The sequence below is a fragment of the Pelodiscus sinensis genome, chromosome 14, assembly GCF_052426305.1.
Source record: "Pelodiscus sinensis isolate ZL-2025 chromosome 14, ASM5242630v1, whole genome shotgun sequence".
Classification (NCBI taxonomy): domain Eukaryota; kingdom Metazoa; phylum Chordata; order Testudines; family Trionychidae; genus Pelodiscus; species Pelodiscus sinensis.
In genome coordinates, this window is record NC_143065.1 from 44262356 (window position 1) to 44284492 (window position 22137).

General features: G+C 43.2%; 1 protein-coding gene across 6 annotated transcripts in view; it reads left to right on the plus strand.

Annotated features, from left to right (window-relative positions):
* Nucleotides 1–21168, plus strand: part of GLCE (glucuronic acid epimerase) — a 116534-nt gene extending 95366 nt beyond the window's left edge. For all 6 annotated transcript variants that reach the window (XM_075896834.2, XM_089782098.1, XM_089782096.1 and 3 more), the window contains 3 exons: nucleotides 5532–6127; nucleotides 10663–10908; nucleotides 16068–21168. In XM_075896834.2, the coding sequence (XP_075752949.2) occupies nucleotides 5545–6127; nucleotides 10663–10908; nucleotides 16068–17092 (1854 nt within the window). In that variant the 5' untranslated portion in view covers nucleotides 5532–5544 and the 3' untranslated portion in view covers nucleotides 17093–21168. The remainder of the gene's footprint in view (nucleotides 1–5531; nucleotides 6128–10662; nucleotides 10909–16067) is intronic.
* Nucleotides 21169–22137: the final 969 nt, after the last annotated feature.

Consider the following 22137-nt stretch of genomic DNA (forward strand, 5'->3'; position numbering starts at 1 on the left):
CTATCCATAAGGATTTGTCGGTAGCACTTTTAAACCCTTGCCCTTTTAAACTTCAGGGAGCAGAGTTGTCTCTGCTGCCAAGCATTGTACTAGGTGAGAGCCAGCAATGCGTGTCAAGATTCAGCATTCTGAAATGTGACAAGCAGGGGAGGAAAGGGACTTGTTGGTTGCAGATATTTTCTCTGTGTCTTAGTGGAGTGCTGGTTTTGTGGTGTCTTCAGCTCATGTTCATAAACATTGCATGTGGTTTTAAATGCTATTTTTGGGTGATTACAAATATTTTTGCAGCATTACATTTAGACTGGAGCAAAACAGAAAATACCTAATGCTTCCTTTGGGGCTTGCATACCATATGTTGCAACAGTCAGTCTGGAATGTCTCAAGAACCCCTTTCTCCTTAGCCTGATGCAAAGCCCACTGAAGTGAATGGACAGACTTCCGTTTGGTTCAGTGGGCTTTAGATGAGGCCCTGTTCAGTGCACAATTAAATCTACTATGATGGTTCTTCCAGAATGGTTCACTTTTTTCTTTCTAAATTGTTCTAGTGAAACCTTATTGCTTTTATGAAAGCAAAATATACTGGCATCAGGCAACTTTTCCCACAAAACTTCCTGTGCACCTTAACCCCCAACTGAAGCCGTGTCTATTCCTCCACTTGTAAGCTTCTAAATGGAGATGAACAGTCGTCGCTGTGATCAGATATGCTCACCATCCTGGACTGTGAATGCCATCACTTCCATTTGCAATGTGAGTCTCCTCTACAAATGGTAACTAGAAGATGGCCAGCCATGCCACCGCCATCAGTCTGAGCTGTTATTTAGGAATGGCATGTATCAGTCTGTGTGACCCACGTCTAAGAAACACACCAGGAGGGTCATATTTCATAGGTGATAACTCAGAATATTGGCAGTATAGGATGGCAGGTCTTGCTCGTGACCATAGAATTCTCTGTGGAGGTTACCGTTAAACAGGCATTCCATCTTAACGTTCAGTATTTTGAAGATGGTGGCTGGCTTTTGTGAGCGCCCGTCCCAGAACTTACTGGCATCTTGCTTTTGGTCATCTTACAAAAATGTCGGGTTTCAATTTAATACTTGACGTTCCTGTTTTTCATCTGAGGATCTCAGTGCTGTCACAGTAGCGAGAATCTTCTCCATTAAGCAGAGTGGCGATCCAAGCATCCCAGAGCTTGCCCGGTATTTCTCCTCACAGTGGTGGAATCAATTGAATAGAAATTTGCTTTGCTTAGTCCAAGTCTTCTGCTCTAACCAGCAGACATGCAGCCTCTCAATGCACTGGACACGCACAGATTAAAACAAATCTGTTATGTAATTGGAGGGTAGCCGGGACCTATTCTTCCATAAAGTGACATCTAATAGTCTGTTTAAAATATGCAGTAATAAGCATGTAAAATGTATTGAGCTCTTCTCTTCTCTCCCCATTCTCTCCCCCCGCCCTCCAATGGCTTAACTGAATTTAAAATGTGCTTTATTGGCTGGGGGTGAAGTGTGTAGGAGATGTTGTTCTCCATTTAAAAGTGAATTATCTCTCTCTCTAAGAGAAGCAAAGAGTACTTGTTAAGGTCATCCTGAAAGCATCATCACTAAAAATTATCTGCTGATGCAGAAAATTAGATTTATTCTTATGTTAGCATTTCCATAAAAATACAATTATATAAAAATTTATATTCTCTAAAAGCTTGTAGTAAACTAGGCTTTCAGAAAAATAGGACACTTATCTTTTGAAGTCCAGTTTCAAATGGCCAGATGGTGCTTCCAGTATGGAAGCATAAATTTAGTGAGGTGATTCATTGTTTCTGTTTTTTAAAAAAAGGCAACCTGAGCTAAGCACCATGTTGCTCAGTCTCACTCATGCATATTTGTCTGTCACGGAAGCCACGGTCATTGCTGCAGCGTTCCAGTTAGTCCCCTTCAATCGATTCAGACAGTTGTGTTTGTAGTGAGAAGCATGTGTAGCCGTTGCTTTGCCTTCGAAATGTAACCACCAGCTCTGCCCAGTCAGTTGTGTTTCAAAGAACATCAGGCACTTACTTGCTTGTTTCACTGGGTCTTCCTTTAGGTTCTTCCTGCAGCTGCCCAAAACCAGTATATCGCACCAGGATTTTATACCGTTATAGCATTTGTTAAAATGTTGGAGGTCAAACGTTGTCTCAGTTCAGAAATAAATTTTAGAACCTGCAAGCTGTTTTTCATATTCCTCGATTGCAATTAAATAGATACAATTTGTGCCACTAGATACAAGAAATCTTATGGTTGTCCTCATACCATCGTACTGCAGATCTCTGGCTGGGAGTGGGTCTGTCTTTAGAACACCAGTCTGCTAAGGGGTAGAAAGCCTGCGAAGGAAGGTTGCATACAGTAAGATTCTTGAAATGGTAACTGTTCTTGGCCAAGCTGGGGCTCTTGTACATTTCAAAGGAGGAATGTGGAACTCCTTGTGCAGCATTTGCTTATCGGATAGTTGACTAGCCTTTAGCATCCCTAGTCAGTCTCCACCTCTACCCCATCATTTCCGACTGCTTCTCAGTTATGTAGCGATGCCTCACCTCCATATTGAATTCTGCGTGAGAGTAGCCCTAAGACATTTATAAAAGCATCTCGTCCAAGCATGGTAAAGGCAGCTCTTGGAGCACCACACTAAACAAAAGCTCAGCTCTGTCTTTCACAGCCAGATCACGTCGTTAAATGTTTAATCTTTGGGCATTCTTTGGCATCAACTCAGGAGACGTTTCAAAAGGGAAAGGTGTTGAGATGAAGGATATATGTGAATTAAGCTTTTGATTAAGCTCCTTGGTGAAGAAGAATCCAGGTATTAGAAACAGTAATCTGCAACACATTACATAATTCAGTGAGTTTTTTAAAAATATTCCTGTGTTTTCCTTGTGGTGCCATGATTTTTGCTTCACTCTTGAGTAAAACTAGATTTTCATGACAGTATGCTTTTAAAATTAAAATGTATTCTAATTATTCCTCTATTTTGCAGTCTGGGGTCATCTGATGTGTTCTTTCAACTAGGGATGCTAAATAGCGTTTAATCAGCTAATCGACTAGTTGGAATTTTCATCGACTAGTTGATGGGGTGGGTGGCGGGAGACTGCAGAGCCGCAGCAGGGTTAGCTCCCGGCCCTGAGAGCTATCCCCACTGAGTCTCTGCCTTTTAAATGTGTTAAGAACTGTCAGGCTCTTAATACATTCAAAAAGCACAAGTGCAGCAGGGGGAACCGGGCCGGGCTTGTGCCCAATCCCCCGGCCAACACCTCTGTGTGTCCTCCCCCCCGCAGAGATGGTGCTGCGCGGGGGAAGAGGGGAGACTGGCTTTTAAGCCGGCTCCACTTAGCGCCAGAGCTGGATCCTGCTCGCCCCCCACCCCGCTGCCTCTCTTGATAGAGGCAGCAAGGGGAGGGGGGAAGCAACACTAGTCAACTACCCAATAAGCATATGCTTATCGGATAGTCAACTAGTCATGTACATCCCTGCTTTTCAATATGATCTTTCACCTCCTGTAATGTAGAGTGCGGAGGGGGGGAATTTTGGGCAAGAAACTTGTAAGAGGATGTGGGACCTTTGCTATGAGAGAAACCTTTCCAGCTAATGTTTCCTTTGTTCTTAGTAACCCTGTGGAAACTTTGTACAAGAAGTCTGGCCCCAAATCACATCAGTTAGGGCTCTCATCCCCTGGGACATTCTCACATTTTCCTAGTTCTGTTCAAACTTTATAAAGGTCTCTTCACTCCCTGGTGGGCTGCTAGAGTTGTTTGGCATCCTTCCCAGCCTGAGGTCTGCTTTGAATAGGGACTCGTTAGCACTGCATATTCCAGTTGCCTGCCTGCTCTAGTAATAAAATGTAATTCTGAAACCCATATTTGAGCCATTTAAACTTAAAGAATTGATCTAGGCTTGAATGTCAAGTTCCGCACCAGAACAAATTCATATATTTCCTGTTGTTTTTGTTCTTTTACATGAAAACCCTTTTTTATCAATGTCTGAACACTTTAAAAAAAGTACTTACAAGCATTAGCCACTAACAACTCAAAAGCATCCGTGAAGAAAGCAATGGTTGAGTTTTAGCCTTTGAAATAAGGCAGTTTAAAATGAGCAGCAGTGACTTTAAATACAAATTTCACTCACTCTCTTCTCCGAATACTTACAAGTCAGCAAGTGTGCCAGCCTGTCACAGGACTCCAAAGCACAAAGATTTTTTTTTTTAAACACCAATTAAAACTTTTGGTGACGTCTCATTTCAACTACAGCAGAGCAAATCCAAGTTTAGAACTTGGTCTTTCGTTTGTCAGAAGCTTCAGGCTCTCAGAGAGTTTTATGTGTATTGTTAGAGTCTAACATATTACTGTGTCTATTACTTGTCTAAGCTTTAAAATGTAGGCGTCGTTCCTCCCTATTCTTCTTTCTGGAATTGGAGTAGAAATGATTCATCATGTCACACTTGGTAGTGACTGTACTTTCCGTGACTTCTCTGTGTGTGCTGCAGAGCGGTTGCTATGATTAGTGCTCTTTTGCAGCTCTAGCTGCCTGCTGCTCAGCATTTCATTGCTAGATTTATGATTTTTTACTTGAAAATATACTGTGGCTCTAAAGATTACTGCTAGTTCTGGCATGTCCTGCTCATGCTGCACAAGAAAAATGTGTTGATGGATGCCTTTCAGTTATAGTCCGGAGTTGATGTGCACTACTAATCAGTAAGTTCATGTTGAGATTTGTTTGGAGGGAGGTGACCTGTAGCAGTGGTTCTCAAACATTTTGGCGTGCAGCCCACTCCACTCAATGCAAACCTTCCCATGGACCTCCAGCTAACCATCCATGATGACAAAATGGGTGTAGGAGAAGGTGGATGTGAGGTCTGGATGGGAGGGAGGGTGCAGGAATGAGCTGGGGGTGAGGGTTTTGGGCAGGAGGCAGGGTGCAAGAGTGGGCTGGTTGTGGAGGTGGGGGGCTCTGGGCTGGAGTGGAGGGTTCAGGAGTGGGCTGGAGGTAGGGGGACCTGGGCCTCCCCCAGCTGCCTCCAGGCACCATCCCCCACTGCTCCCATTGGCCAGGATTCTCGCCAATGAGAGCAGCAGGGAAAGCCTCCAGGCGAGAGGTTTCCTGTACTACCATTCCCCCAGCTGGAGAGTGGGGAAACGGCAGCACATGGCGTCTCTTCCTGCCCCCGCAAGCTAGTTCTAGCCTGCGAGGCTTGGGGCCCCCCTCCTGCAGCAGGAAGTAGATTCTGGTGGGGAGGAGGTGGATGCGGGCTGGAGCCTAGCCCTGCTGCGAATCAGAGGGGGCAAGCCCTGAGCCCGTGGCCCACCTGCAAGATGGTTGCGGACCATACTTTTTGAGAGCCACTGACTGAGAGGGATCTTGACGAATGCCCCGTTATACGGTGCTGCTAATTCAGTCCTGCCTGCCCTGCGTGCAACCCCGCTGCATAAAAGGCGTCAGTCAGAGCTGCTAGTTCCTTTGTTCCCATCTGCGCCACGTTTATACTTGAGGACGTCTCCTTATGTTTTGTAGGTATGGTGTGAATATGCGTTGCTTGGCAGCTCGGGTCAACTATAAGACTTTGATCATCATCTGCACTCTCTTCACGCTGGTCACAGTCCTGCTGTGGAATAGATGCTCCAGTGATAAGAGTGTTCCGTTTCCACGACACCTGGACAGCGGCTTCCGAGCAGACGGATTGGAAAAGCGAATAGCTGCTTCTGAAAGTAACAACTATGTCAACAGCCTAGCGAAGCAGCAGAGCGAGGAGGCCTCGCCCCAGGAGCAACAGAAAGCACCTCCAGTCGTCGGAGGGTTCAATAGCAACGGAAACAAAATTTTGGGACTCAAATATGAAGAAATTGACTGTCTGGTCAATGATGAGCATACAATTAAAGGGCGGAGGGAGGGCAATGAGGTGTTTCTGCCATTCTCTTGGGTGGAGAAGTACTTTGAGGTTTATGGGAAAATTGCCCAGTATGATGGCTATGACAGATTTGAGTTCTCTCATAGCTACTCCAAGGTGTATGCACAGAGAGCGCCTTACCACCCTGATGGAGTATTCATGTCCTTTGAGGGCTACAACGTAGAGGTTCGAGACAGAGTGAAGTGCATAAGTGGTGTTGAAGGTAGGTGGTGAATGTATTTTTACAACTGAAATAATTTGAAAATTGACACACTATAATTTGAAATTCGTAGTGTTTGAATGGGAATGAGACTGTCAGTTATGACCCACAAGTTTATTCTAGTTTGTTCCTTTTACTATTCCTCCTTGCATCTCTCATTCTGGTTTGTAGCCGACATCTGCAGTGCTAGCAAGTGCACTCGGGTGCTTCCTGAACACCCAGGGAGGGGGATGATAAACAGTAGAGCCATGCAGCTGCCTATGGCTAAACTGTCTATTGGTATTTTCTGTATGTTGTATTTAATACGTTCAAATTGTCTATGAGAATGTCATGCTTTTCTGGGTAATTACAGGAGAGATTTCGAAGAACAGTGTGCGTTGAGTGGGAAGGCACTTAAGCCATTAAAGCTTCATGTCGTAAGACCGAATAAAATTACAGTACAGTACAGCAGAACTTTTCTAATTTGCAATTTGCTGAGCCATGCAATCGATAATTCGTACACAAACAGCTCTTTCCACTTCATAGGAAAGATTTAATAGCAGAAAACTCCAGCAAGATCTCATAACTAAGAATTAATTACTTTTACAAAGCATACTATAGAAAACTTACTGGCATACTGTCACATACTATAAATAACTAAAACTAAACTGCACTTGTGAAATAAATGAACAAAGTGCATTAATGTGCTGATGTATTCTTGAGTTTTCCCTAACAATAATTAACTTGCTGGTGTCATTTGTGATGTTACGCTGTATGCTAGTAGCAACTGGACTTGCAGTGTAGGGCCACTTCTAAACCCCTGCACATCAGAAGATTAGTTTATTTTGAAAGATACAGGAATGAATGACCCATGACTGAATTACATGTGATAGCATGTGCTGTGATCCTTCCAGGTTATATGTTTATCTGCCCACTACTTTAGGTATCAAACAAGCAAATTTTATTACATCTTTCTTCTCGGTCGATATATTATATTTTTAGTCTCTGGAATATACTTCAAAAAAATAAGATGCCCCATCAAAACACATTCCTAAAAACTACTCTTTAATGGACATGGTGTTAAAATATCCCTTCCACACTATTGAATTCAGTTCTTTACACGAGTGTCCTTTCCTGGGTTCCATTTTGGATTCACTGAAGCTGCTTTTAAAAAAATTCACCTTAGCTTAATGTTGAGCATTTTCCAGATGACATCCGAGCTCTAATATCTTAAAATGAAGAGGTATTCTCCCATTACTAAACTGCCACCTTGCTCTGTAATGGATGGAAAGAGAGGGGGGGAGGAAATGTTGTGCCCTACAAGAAAGGGGCTACCACTTCTACCACATGTCCTGATTCAGTTGAGTTGCAAGGTGGCCTAGGTCTGAATGGAGGCTCTTCTTTCCCCGAAGGGCTTTTCTGTTTTAAAAATGCTGCAGTGGTGCTTCAGTGTAGATGCTACAGCTTTGCTGACAGGAGAGGTTCTCCCATTGGCACAGGTAATCGACCTTCTCAAGAATCCTTCCATCAACTTAGCCCTGTCTGCATGGGGGGTTCGGCTAGCATAGCCACGTGTGTCAGCGGTGTGGATTTTTGGCACCCTAACTCATGTAGCTATGCTGATATAAATTGTGATCATACACCAGCCCTAAGATGCCTGAGTAATTCATCACTGACCTGTCAGGAAAGGGGAGAGTCTTGTGACTCCCCCAAAATTATAAATAAACTAGCGACCCAATAAGCATCACCTATGCACTGAGGGTACTTGTTAGTGAAACAGATGATCGGTTAGAAAGTCCAATATGAAATTTTGGTTGTGTACATCAGAGGTTCTAATCAATCGTCTGCTTCATTAACTAGTCCCCTCTTTTGACCATAGGTGAAGCGCAGTGTGTCAGTCTTGAATGTTAAATGTAGAATGCATCTGGAAGATCACTGCTGTTGGCCACTTTGCAGAACTGCTGCCTTTTATGCTGAAAAGCAAAGTGAAATACAAAACTACGCAGGACAAGTTCTGCAACCTCTCCACTTGCAAAATATGTCGGCTCCATGTGGAACAGAACTAGCTGCTGTATATTTCAGCCACTGATTTCTTTGAATCAGTTTAATCAAATTGTCAAGTGTCATTTACCTACAAATTTGGCTTTCTGCATTAAACCAGTTAGTGCTGTCATCGTGCAGTGTGGTGCCAAGAGCCCCGATGAGCTTGAGGAAATAGAATTGCTAGTATCTGGCAGACAGGTTTCAGCAGAAGAACTACTACTGGTTTGTGGTAGAGAAGATGGGTATCAGTTAAACCATTTGAAAAGGTTTTACGTTTCAAATGTAAACTAATAGTATGCTGCAAGACGACTGTCTATATAGAGTAGTTCTTGTCACCTGGATGCGGAGAAAAAGTCATGGTATATTTTACCTCATGTCTTTTGTACCAGGTTAATATGTTGCTTTGTGTCCCGTGACCTGGAGAATTTACTCATGTCATCATCTTAAATTAACAGCTACAAGTAGAGCTTTTACAGCAGTTTTCATTTAGTGTGTTCTACAATCCCAGTACAGGCACCCTTAACTGAGAACACTTAGTATTAATGAGTGAGCTAGCTTTCAGCAGTGGAGAGAATACATAGTACTTAAATATTTCCCTTGATGCTTTTACCTGTCAGGCAGAAGTAGTCCATTAGGTTACTTTCATGAATACTTATTAGTAACATGCAGCACCAAAAATGTATGAAAATATATCATCTTTAACTTAGCTGAATCTTTTTATTGCACCAGGGTCTAGGGATAACTAGCTTCCGAACTGGACATTTCCAAGGGACAAAAATGGTGCAAAGGTGATAATGTATACTTTCACTTTTAATTTTCTTCACTTTATGCCGTTCAGAGATTTGAAGGACAGGGGTCCTCTGTTTGAAGGGCAGGAGTTAGGGGAAAGAAGTCACGACACTTTCCATGTTAAGATTCAGCATCAAGACTAAGTTGAAAGAATAGTCAGTCGAGTGTGTTAAACTCCAATGTGTTTTGGAAAAGTTACTTCACTGCTGCTTTATGCTGTGTGCAGATTTTCTTTCCTATTGCCATTTATTCAGCTACTGGCATGTAAATCAGTCTGAGGTCTGGGACAAGGATCCCCTTACAGAGAAACTAGGGATGTAATAGTGTAGTCGATTAACCAATAAGCAAAAGCTTGTAGGTTAATGTTATAGATTACATGCATTTCCCTCCGCCCTCTGCCAGTACATTTTTTAGCAGGCTGGCCAGCAGCCCAGCTCAGTCCTAGTTTCTGATGGGTCTGGGACCTACACCTGCTGCGGCTCTGCATTTAAAGTGTATTTGTAGTCAGGCAGGCAACCTGGATCAGCTGGCTTGTGCCAGGTCCAGGATCTCAGACCCCCTTCCCCTCCCTGACAGGGGCTGCTGCTGCCACCCCATGCTGCTGACTCTGATACAGAGGCAGCATCATGGGGTGACAGGCAGCCGGTCCGTGAGGGGAGCTGGCTTTAAAACTGGCTCCCCTCATGGACCGGCGCCCGCCTGGCACCCCACGCTTTGCCGGATGGCAGAGGGCTTCTTGGGAGTGAGACCTGAGTGCAGTGGCTGCCAGACCTGCCCTGGGGACTACAGAATAGTCGACTAACTGATACCAGCAAGATAAGGCTATGTGAGAAACACCTCTGCATGGCAGCTGCTGCTGCAGCAAGCACAGCCAGTGGAGGGGGGCAGGTCCGGGTCTGTCTGCCCCCTGTATTCCCCAGCCAGAGTAGAATGCAGCAAACTGGGCACTTCCCCTCGCTCCCTGAGAGAGGGGAACAGCCAGCCAATGTTACCATATGAATTTGTGGAGGAGGGGGGTTGAGCTTCAGGGTTCCCCTCTTGCCCCGCTCTCTCTAAAGGGTGGGAGGCTTGGCACTGCAGCAGTCCCAGGTTGGTGGGGGAGGGAGGACACGCCCCTAGCCAGCCCCTTTCACCTGCTTGCTGATGTGTGTCGTATGCTTTTATGAGAGACAATCCCATTCCAGGCATATCCTGTTTCCCCAGCACAACCAAACTCTGAACGTGCTTAAGTTATGATCAGAGGAAGCTGCATCCCAAATTTGGTGTCCTAGCTTTTACAATTTAGGAATTCTTGAATGGACGGACGGATGGACGGACAGACAGACAAACTCAAATCTATAGTAGATTTAATTAGCAAAAAAATTGTGGGGTTAGACAGATTTCATGGTCTTGAGTAGAAGAAAAATCCATAAAACTTTTAATATATATTAAAGTATGGAATTTCCCTAAACTAAGTAAATGCCCATGTATGGTAGGACATGGTGAGAACTTCACTTTGCCTTCCACATCTGGCTGGTTTTGATATCAGGTTTCAATATTTGCAGATCTTGGTTAACGAGGGGAAGTAATTCCCCTTTTTTGAACAAGGTTTCATTGTGCTTGAGAACTAATGTTGAGAGTTACTTCTGGTGAATGGTATTTATGTGAGGCCGGGGTACAGAGAGGGAGACCGAATTCTAATGTGCGTTTCAAATGTTCTAACAATTCATGTTTTTCCTATCCTATAGGTGTGCCATTATCCACACAGTGGGGACCTCAAGGCTATTTCTACCCAATCCAGATTGCACAATATGGGCTAAGTCATTACAGTAAAAATCTGACTGAGAAACCACCCCACATAGAAGTGTATGAAACAGCTGAAGACAAGGACAAAAACAGCAGACCTGTTGATTGGACTGTATCAAAAGGCTGTTCTGTTTCGACAGTACCTGATAAATCCAGGTTCACTAATGTTAAACAGTTTGTCGCACCAGGTGTGTTAAACCACATCCATCACAGATAAGCCATTTGTCTTAATTTGTGCAGATGTTACCAAGGGAGTACTTAAACACGTCTTTTCTGTCTGTGAGTCTTTTTTTTTTTTTCCCTTCTGACTTGTCTCTTGACTTTGTAACTAACTCTGAAGTGAACAGAAACTGAATTATGGAAGAGATTTTACTGAACAGGTAACAGAGAAGCTCCAGATGAAATTCTGCAGCCTTTAGCAGCCATGCCTATCCTAGAAATAGGAGGAAGCAAACAACCTTGGAAACTGTCTGTAGGACAGGAAATGGGACAAAAATAAATACCGTAATCTTTGTGGTAATAGGAGTTCATGCAATATCCTCTTTATAGCCTTAACTTCATGTACTCCATCAGTGTTCCATTATCAATCTCTGCGTTGCCAGACTTTTCATTAGAATATAAATTTTTGTGTTGTGCTGAAACATGGCGTACAAGTTTTACTGCTGTACTTAATTTGTCAGTTCAGGCCTTCCTAAGTCTGAGGGAAGTTGGACTACATGTGGCTTCATTTTTTAATATTCTCTTGTGCTGTAGCAGTACTGCAGATTCCTGCAGCAAGGATTATCCCTTATGGTAGGTTTAGCAGACTTTGTAAATTACAGTACCCTTTCAGTTCAAAACTGATGTGCTGCCGTTTAAATGGAGGAAATCAAGGATGTGTAATTCTGCATCCTACCATCTGTTTCTTTGTACGTGAGCTTTCATGCGCAGGATGGCTGTGTACTCAGGCCCACGATGCTCAAGAATTCTTATTTTGGCCCAGATCCTAAGGGATCTAGCACAGTTGCTTTATGCTCCATTGCTGATCCTAACACTCCAAATAGCTGGTCATTGAAGGGCTGACCTAGCATAAGACGTATCCCTCCTAGTGGCTTTCTGCTGCCAGTATAAGGGGGTATGGTTGGGGGAAGTAACTAGGCCTTCCTTATGGCCTGATGAACCCAGCTACCATATCAGTCCCTTGGGATTACAGATGGCTGATGTAATGCCAAATAGCTTTCAGGCTGCTGTAAGGGACACCCAGCTACAGCTAGCCTAGGTGCCTAGGTGGGGCGCCAAAGGCTACCTTCCTAGCTGCGCTGTTTGCCTCTTGGTTATAGCCAGTGTTCTGAGCCTTTGTTCTTACCCAGGCCTGTGAGTTTTCCTGGTCGGTATGTAGCTAGCGGTTACGACACCATGTGTGTCTGGCTCCTTTCTCCATTCCCAGTATTTTTAAATGTTTGTATTTCCTCTTGAGTTGTCATGTTCTGTTTCATACTTAACAAAACAAATCACTGATCAAACAAAATGCATTATGTTATGCAACATTTTCCCCTTGTGCTAAGACTGCCTCATTAGTAAGGACTGAATGTATTTTTCTCCCTAATCAATACCCATTAGAATTAATGAGTCCATTACTTAAAAAGACAATGAAGTAATTTTAGTCAGCACCTTAGTCCTGGGTCTCTAAGGAAAAAGTTGTCAGGACGCTCGTGTCTTTGTAGTAGATAAATATAAGGAGAGGAAAGGTTATAAGATCTCTTATGTATTCTCCCCTCATCCTTTATTGATGGCAGAGTAATCTTCAGACCTTGAAGGCCACAGTACGAAGCCACTCATCTTAGATGGCCTTAAGTAATGGATTTATAGGTGCTTAATGCAGTGCAAGTAATGGGCAGCCTTTACGTTTTTATTTGATTCTTAACGTTTTGCATCTCTTCCCATAGGATCTTGTATGAGAGCAAGCAAAAGGAATAAGTAGAAATGATAGGTGGGGACACTCAGATTTTAATATTTATTGTTTTTAAATCTTTTTTTTTTTTTTTTTTTTTTTTTTTTTTTACAACATTTTGTTGGTAGCATTTGAGTTAGATGGTCATTCACAGAAAGAAGAGCACTAGGGTAACACAACATTGCTATTTCTCTACTCCAAGGTTCAGAACTCTTTAGTTTTAAAAAAAAAAAAAAAAAAAAAAAAGTTTTATTTAAAAAAAAAAAATCAGTCTGAGAAGAGGGATGGTAGAATTGTACAGTGCAGAAGGTGAAATGACAGTTTTGGTGCAAAGTATAAGGAATTATTTTGAGGAAAGGCTCATGTTCTTGCAGGAATAAGGGCCAGATCGCAGTTACACCCTAAAATATTTCTAGGTGTATTTCACACTGCGAGGAGACAAACAATCAATCACATTTCACACGTGAGAACTTAATTCCATTAAAACCATTGATTTTAAATGACTATCTTGAAATGTTTATCAAACCTCTGCGCCTTCAAAACTACACGATATGTTCAGCCTTACAAACTAATTAGCTCTTTTGGGCATTACTACAATTTTGGAGGGGATTTGGTTTTATACTTAAAAGCTAGCATTTGAGGAATGAAGATTTCCTTATTGCTTTAGAGCCTTATTGTTAACCTATCTTTTTAAAAAACAGACAGCACTGAGTTTTGCCCTTGTAGAAGCTAATAAATTATTTTGTGTTCATTTTTCCGCTAAATTGATCCGTTTCCTGGTATTGGAACTGTCAAGCAGGCAGAAATTCGACTAATAGATTTTAACTTTAGTCCCACTGATATCTGACTACCTGTTTCTATCTCAGCGCTCCAAGCTGTTTTGCTCAATGTGACTCTAGTCTGAAATGTGACTAAAAATGGCATCGCTGTGGCTCCAGCTTTCTCTCAATTTCCATTTCAAATCATTTTAGTTTGCAACTGGAAAGAGTCCTTTTCAAATAAGCTCAGTAAAATCTCTGCAAATCAAGTGGGGTCCTTTTCTTCTGGTGCAGATGTACTGCAGGCCCAGTTAGGTCTTCAGTTATGCTTCTGTAGGTAGGGTTGCCAGGTGTCCGGTATTGACCCAGACAGTCCGGTATTTTCGCCTCCTGTCCGGTAAAAAAAAAAAATTCAGAGAACACCGGACACCTAAATTGTCCGGTAATTTCTGATTTCCCTCCCCCCCCCCCCCCCGCCCCCTCCTTCCCCTGGCCAGAAGGCGAAAATGCCGGGCACCCGGCAACCCTTCAAACAGTGCTCCAGCTCCCAACGCCCCCAGCCCCCATGCTTACCTGGTTCCGCATGGTTGCTGGCACAAAATGGCTGCTGACCTAGGGGAAGCTCTGGGTCTTAGTGCTCAACTGCTTCCCTGTTCCTATCCCTGCACTCACTCTTAAAGGGGACATGCTGTTTTCATGCTGTTTTATTTTACATTTTTTTCTTTCCCCTTCAACAGAATTTTTTCTCTGGTGTGTTTTTTTTCGGGGGAGATGTTCAGTTTTTTTGTTTCAACCGTCTGGCAACCCTATGTGTAGGCCTGATGCCCTCAGTAGCCTTGTTTGTACATTTAGCTGGTGGGCTTTGTGGTGGAATTTGATAAACTAAGCCGTTGACCATGGAATCTGCCATGAGCTGTGTTGCCTGTTAGTTTTGCTATATAAGCAGAGGTGCTGAAATCATTTTAGTGGGGTGCTGAGAGCCCTTGAACCGAACTGTAAAGCCTGTGTGGTGAACCCCCCCCCCCTCGGGTCACCCCTTATTCCAGCACCCAGGATACAATTTTCTGACTGGGGAACTGAAAAGAGCCCAGTTGATTATCTATTGGGACAAGTCAGCTGCATTATGTGACGACAGTGCCCAGAACATGCAATCCCAAATTAGTGTCAGACACCCAAATTGTACACACCAAATTGGATTTTTTATTGAAAGATGAAATACAATGTAAAGTAGGGATGTTAAAAATCGTGTAATGGGGTAACTGTGTTAGAGAAGAAACAGGCGACCCAGGAACGGACGGAGTAAACTAACTGCTTTATTGCTGCTGCACGTTTACCCCCAACACAGCGTTCCGAGTGGCAATGATTTGGCACCAGTGACACTCCTTGATCCATTTTAGTATGTCAGTGTACATGTCTATCACTACTTCCCTGAGCCCTTATTTAGCAAAATTAACTCCCATACAATGAATGTTAATAAGCAGGTGATAAATACAATTATACCCGCTACTGTTTACTGGTTTTTAGTTGAATTAGCATTACATACGGTCTGAATTAGCAGCTTACGGGGAGGAGGAAAGAGCTTTGACCCTGAAAATATTTTTATAGAGCAAGGGAAGTCAAAACAAGGCGCTGTTCAGTGTAACTATTTCCCTAGGCACTTCCAAGGACAAAGGAAAAAAATATGCTGAAAGGGCAATGCCTGTTACAGCTGGACCCCTGTTAACTTGTACATATCCCAACACATGTAACCGCTGGAAAGCTGGGCGGTTACGCGCGCTGCCGACTCTGCGCTAGAAAGCTGTGCTTACTGGTTAATGGTGATGCTTTATGCTGCAGCTCCACAGGGAGGCGCCCTGCAAGGGGCCACAAGCCCCTGCTGGCCCCGCTCCCGAGAAGGAGGCTTCACTGCCCTGCCACAGCAAAGCCTCCTCCCGGGCAGCCGGCTGAGTGTAACGGAAACCCTTAACCAATAATAGCAGATGCTTATCCGTTAATCGGTTACACTGTAGCATGCCTACTGTAACGTCACTTCGTTCTGCCCTTTCTTTCTCTCTTTGAATCCTAACTGGCTGGAACAAGTGGCCCAAATGGCGTGACCGGAATGCCACGCTTGATTAGGGCTAGAGGGGTTTTGTGTTTTGAATTGTGTTGCTTGCTTAGCGTGTATCGCTGTCGTCTGTAGCTAGCTTAGTGCTACCAAATATATTTCAGGGTCTCAGTGATGCAGCCCATCTACCTTTTCACATTGCTCCCTCTGTCTCTTCTCACACAGCTGCCCTCTGCCTGAAGGTTGCCTTTCAGCATCTGCGTTGCAGCCGAAGTATTGATCAGCTAGCGTAGGATCCCGAAGAATCAGTTTGGCCAGCGCCTTGGCATGTCTCCTGGATAGTGATGCATTAATGAGCATAGAAGAGGGAAATGTTCCTTGTCGTACAAGAAGTCATCCTTGACCCTTAAGTGTGATGCCGTGTTCTTAATTTAACAATAAATGGACGGACACACAGTGAAAACAGAGATTTTAGATGAAGTGCCCTTGAATTATTTCAGATTTTCTGGCAAACCTAATAGCATGATGTAACTTCCTTTTAAATGTTTTATTAAGTTAGCTCCTGGAAGATCATGTTTTACCCCTAACCAGCTTCTTTTTTTTCCTCCCCAGAAAATACTGAAGGGGCGTCTCTGCAGCTTGGGAATGCAAGAGATTTTATTATTTCTTTTGACCTCAAGTTCATCACAAATGGGAGCATATCTGTGGTTTTAGAAACCACTGAAAAGAACCAGCTCTTCACCATACACTATGTCTCCAACACTCAGCTAATAGCTTTTAGAGACCGAGATATTTACTACGGCATTGGAGCCAGGACCAGCTGGAGCACTGTCACAAGAGATCTGGTCACGGATTTAAGGAAAGGAGTTGGTCTGTCCAACACAAAAGCTGTGAAACAGACAAAAATAATGCCTAAGAAAGTTATTAGGTTGATCACAAAGGGAAAAGGTTTCATTGATAACATCACTATATCCACAACTGCCCACATGGCGGCTTTTTTTGCTGCGAGCGATTGGCTAGTGAGGAACCAGGATGAAAAAGGTGGCTGGCCAATTATGGTGACCCGGAAGTTAGGAGAAGGGTTTAAATCTTTAGACCCTGGCTGGTACTCTGCAATGGCGCAAGGGCAGGCCATTTCCACGTTAGTCAGGGCTTATCTGTTAACAAAAGACCACACATTCCTCAACTCAGCATTGCAGGCCACAGCACCTTACAAGCTCCCGTCAGAGCAGCATGGAGTGAAAGCTGTCTTCATGAGCAAACACGACTGGTATGAAGAGTACCCAACCTCCCCCAGCTCATTTGTTTTAAACGGTTTCATGTACTCTTTGATTGGACTGTATGACTTAAAAGAAACAGCAGGCGAGAAACTAGGGAAAGAGGCAAAATCTCTCTATGATCGAGGCATGGAATCCCTCAAAGCCATGCTTCCACTCTATGATACTGGCTCAGGAACAATCTACGACCTCCGCCATTTCATGCTTGGCTCTGCTCCCAATCTGGCCCGGTGGGACTACCACACCACCCACATAAACCAGCTCCAGCTATTGAGCACGATCGACGAGTCGCCTATTTTCAAAGAATTTGTCAGGAGATGGAAGAGCTACCTTAAAGGCGGCAGGGCAAAGCACAACTAGAGCTCACAACCAAAACCACGGATCAGCGATCTGCTGTTGGCGGGAATGAATGGACTCCTTAAAGCTAAACAAAAGTACATTTTAAAAGGTGGCATACTAAGTTTTTGTGGACTCTTTGAAAGTGGTCCTCAAAACTGATCTTCAGAAGTAATTGCATTCCAGCACGGGAATACTTCTGTCTGGGAGGTGGAATTTGAAACAGGGATCCAGTCAAAGGACTGAATAAAAGCTGGTAACCTTAACTTGTTTACCTGCCTGTAGTGTTCCACAGCGAAATTATTCACACTGAAAAAACTCATTTGTACTCCTGAGTTTGTTGGGGAAGATTTTTATTTTTCCTTTTTGTAGGAAAAAGATAATTCACGGAAGCCATATAGGTCTTTAAAGTCCAGTACTTGCCTAAAAAGTTAGTATGTGGCCTCTTTTAAAATGGAATAATCTGTGTACATGTTTGAAACAAAACTACAGATCATGTGGTGTAATGCAGTAAATGTGTATTTACTTGTAGCCTGGGTAGTCAACAGTGTATCTTTTAAAAAGTGTTTCTTTTATAGACATTCTTTTCTTGGGGGAAGGTGAGTACACAACATTTGTTTTTAAATTCTATATATTGAGAACTACGTTGAACGTACGGTTTCTTTAAAGACGTGTAAATGTAAAACGCAGCCAGCGTTCAGGCTCCTTACGTTATGTAAGCACAACTCAAAGTGGGACTAGTTGACTGCACAAAAACTGCAAGCGTACCATTTCAATTCAAATCTACAGTCCTGCTTGAGGCTTGCTAATCAACATTCCCTCCCATGTAGTTGGAATCTCTGGTTGTGGAATCTGAAGTTTTGTACTGTTTTCATCCACACTTCAGAGATTTCTGTATGTGGTGACAACTGAGTTCTTTGGGAAATGTATATTGGAAACCTAAAAATGTGGTGAGGGGCTAATTAAGTAGTTAATAGGTAACTTGATTTAAATGACATTAGTATCAAAATGTTCTTTTCTAGTGAGTTAATTTTTAAACTGTTTCTAAAAAGTGGATCAAACATTTTAAATGTTAATATTACAATCGAGCTCTCTAAACTGTCATACCCATAATATTGGCTTAGTTTTTATATTAATTCTCAGAGGTTCTGACAAGCGAGGAAGAGTCCGTGTGCAATAATTAAACGGTCAGGACCCATGCCTTCTGTGACCTACATTATTCAGAATAACCTGACATTTTCTTTTGATTTTTATAAAGTCTCTCCACTAGTCGCTACAAACTTTCATTTCAACATGAGTAGTGCCCTAGCGATTCATGGCCATAAAAAACCCTTCACGGATCATGAAGTCCGATCTTCCCCTTCATGTTTGACTATTGTAGGGAAAGGTTGGGGGTGTCTCACCTAGGGACTCCTACCATGGGCTAGGGATGTAAAAGTTAGCCAGTCAGCCATTGGCTTATCAGTTTCTGATACGGTGACACACTTCGCTGTGGGCTCTGCAGCATCACTTTTATTCTGCAGAGCCCACAGTGAAGCTGGCTACCTGGGAGCAGAGGTGTCAGGGGCTGTCGGCCCCGCCCCCAGGGAGCGAGCTGTCACTCTGTACTGTAGGCTCTTCAGTACACGTTATATATTGCAGAGCCTGCAGTGCCTGTAACCGCTAGGATTTTTAGCAGTTCCGTTTTTACACTAGTGTGTTACCGGGGCCTGGCTCCAGCTGCTGGTCCTTGCCCCGGAGGGAGAGGGAGGAAAGGTCCTCTTCCCCTGCAGCAGCTGGAGCTGGGTCAGAGCCACCTCCTGGAACCTTCCTGGGCTGCAGGAAGCTCTGCCGCTGTCAACTGGGACAACCTCCTGCTGTGAGCGCTGAGCCGGTGGCCCCGGCTGTCAGACGGAGTAGTTGCAGAGCAACCCCAGACATGTCTCCATACTTAGAGACCCTCACTCCTGTTCTGTGCGGGTGATGGTGCTGGCTTTACAGCTTATTGTCCAGCCAGCAGCCACTGCCTCTGGCTTCCCAGCTCTGCCAGCAGCAGCACAGAAGTGAGGGCAGCAATCCCACACGTTCCTGCAGTAGCCATGCAGTTCCCCCGCCCTCCTGGCCCTCTCTTGGGCCAGGACACCCACAGTTACACCACTGTGAACTTTCAGATGTAATCATCTGAAACTGTAAAACTGACAAGTTTTTTTTAATCCCGTGACTGTGAAATTGACTAAAATGATCCATGAATTTAGTAGGCTTCTAAACATGTGTATTGCCTTCTTGTAGTTCAGAGAGAGTAAATGAAGCAACTCATCACATCGTTGGACCAATACTGTTCTTTCTAGCAGGCTAACTAGTTGGTGCAGGCTGCATCACGTGTGCTAATATTTTGGTCAGTGGAGATGATGAATATGAAACCTTTAAATTGTAGGCCCATTCCAGTATGATAAAGCAAACACGCTAGTTAATGGATTTTTTTCCCCCATTGGTCCTGTTGTATTTCTTATATGTGGTTTAAAAAAAATTACCAAGAAGCATTTTGAGTGGAGAGAGATGTTTGTTTTTGGGTCAAAATAAATTCAAACCACTGAGAGGACAGATGTGGCAGATAACCGTCAGACTTGAAAGCCTTTTCTATTTTGCGCCCCAATGTATTAAACAGGTTTGTAGTTCTTTTGATCTTTCAAATACATAACATGATTGCATTGATTAGGACAAAAAGTAGATGTCACAGCAGAACTGTTTTGAACCCTAAAATCTTTATCAATACCAAAGTGTTCAGAGAGGAGATTTCCCTCAAACTACTATTATATTAATAATAATTTTCTGCAGTGGCTGATCACTGAGAGTGAAAGAGCTCTTTTCTGGTGTGTTTCCTCACTATTATCCCCATTTTGGATTTGGAGAATCAAATAAGAAAGGTTGGGTACTGCTTCTGTGACAAATATCGGTGCCTTAATAATGTGGACACCTTTTCCTACTGAATCAGGAAAAGAGCGTTTAAAAACAAAGTGGCATTGATCTCCCCATGTTTCATACCTCACATTGGAGTCCATCTGGCAGCAGACCAATAGATTTATTAAAGGGATGTCTATGTTACGCAGCTTTTAGTGACCAGGCTGTGTCGACACAGCCCTGTTGATAAGTCGATATGTGTGAATGGTGTTTGTCGGTACTTTTGCCAACAAAACACTTCTAGCCCCCGCGAGAGGCTTTCACTTTGTTGGCAGGAGAGCACTTCTGCTGACAAAGCAGCATTTGCGCTTGCCCCCACAAAACTTTTTTGTCGTTTGGGGAGGGGCTTAAGCATCCTTGAACAACAAGAGTTTTGTCAGTCATTTGCATGTGTAGACATAGCCGAAGAAACACAGGTTAGTCGTTTCAGATGAGAAACTGATGATGTACCATTCTATTTTTAACACAATCTTCATTGCATTTTTGTTGAGTGCATATGCATGCAAATTAAGCAATCAATCAGGAGTGCTTATGGAACCTAACGTATGGATTCCTCTTAGTTTTTAAAAAAAGAAGGGGGCTATGGGAGAGAATTAATAGATGCCAGTGCCGGTAATTTCATTTTATTTGATTTCATTGTATAATGATCCCTTTTGTGTGTGTCTGTTTTTAAAGTGACAAAAGACCTTAGATGCTAAGGTCTATTTAACCCATTCACTGGGATTATTGTACATATATATTTCATCAGAAACACAGTGCACGTGGGTATATGCAAACCAGTGACACACAAGCACAATTATAGAAGTGTGGCAGTGCTGTTTTTCTTGGCCATTGTGCGAGACATTCACTGAAAGCTGCTATTTTCACTCACTTTGTAATTGTACTTTTTCTTTTCTACATTTTACATGGGGGGTACACACCATGTGTTAAATATGCAATAAATTGTTTACAGGATGCCCTTCTAAAGGGTAGTCCTTTGTAAAGCTGTACAGACTTTGCAGTTTAAGCACAATGTGCACATGTTAGTTTTATATACAGCAAGACATGATTTTTTGCAGAGGGAAAGAGGTACTATTATGTTTATATACAGAGTAAATGGCTCAACATTTGTGCTTAATGTAAAGCTGCTTTATAAAATTGTAAAATAAAATTTTTTATCTTAAGTCACGGTTTTGGGTGTTGTTTTTTAATTGGTATATGAATCCCTTGCATGAGAAAATGTAGTCACTTGATTGCACATCAGTAAAAACAAACCCAGTATCTGGTTAACAGTCTTCTTAATGGTCTGTTACTCTATCCCAAAAAGGGACATTTATCCTCCAGCCAACGACCCTCTGCAGCGAAAACAGCACAGTCTCTCCTTGTTACTAGCTTGCTTGTTGGGGCTTCGTTTCGTCTTGGAGAGGACTTCCACTCATACCTCTGATTCCCAGCTTCCCACGTAGATCCTTGCAGTCTAGACAGACCCTATCAGAAAAAGATACGCAAATACACTCCGCATTTTCCATATCTTTTTCCCATACTTTTGTCAGAAGAGGCTTTTCCGAAATTTGGCCTGTCTTGACTGGGCCAAATTTTGGAAAAAAAAAACCTCTTTCGAAAGCCCTCTTCTTCCTCATGGAATGAGGGACACAGGGTCTTCTGAAAGAGCATGTTTGCTCTTCTGCAAAAAAACCGGAAGAGCAAACGCATTCCCTAGACTCAGCGGAGGTAGGTTTTTTTTTTTTTCAGGATACCTTCTGCATCCCAAAAATCCCCCGCAGTCTAGCCATACCCATAAGCTTGATACTGAGAGTTATTTCCATTAAAGGTCCCCTAGAAACTAAATGCATTTAATTCTCATGAAGGGTGATCATTCTAAACTTGCACTGATGATCATTGGAAAATGAACTAATGAAGCAATGGCTGGTCTGCGTTTGTGGTACAGATTGAACCGCTCTGGTCCAGCAACATCCGTGGTCTGGCATGATGTTAGTTGGCTACATGGTAAGTGGACATCTGGCTGTTTCCCACGGCCCCATAAAGTTTGTTTACAGCCTCCAGTCCTGGCTGTCAGTGTTCTGGGCTGTTATTTAGCTCTAAGTTACCCCTCAATGTCTTCGAAGAGCCCAGTCAACAGTGGAAGTGTTGGT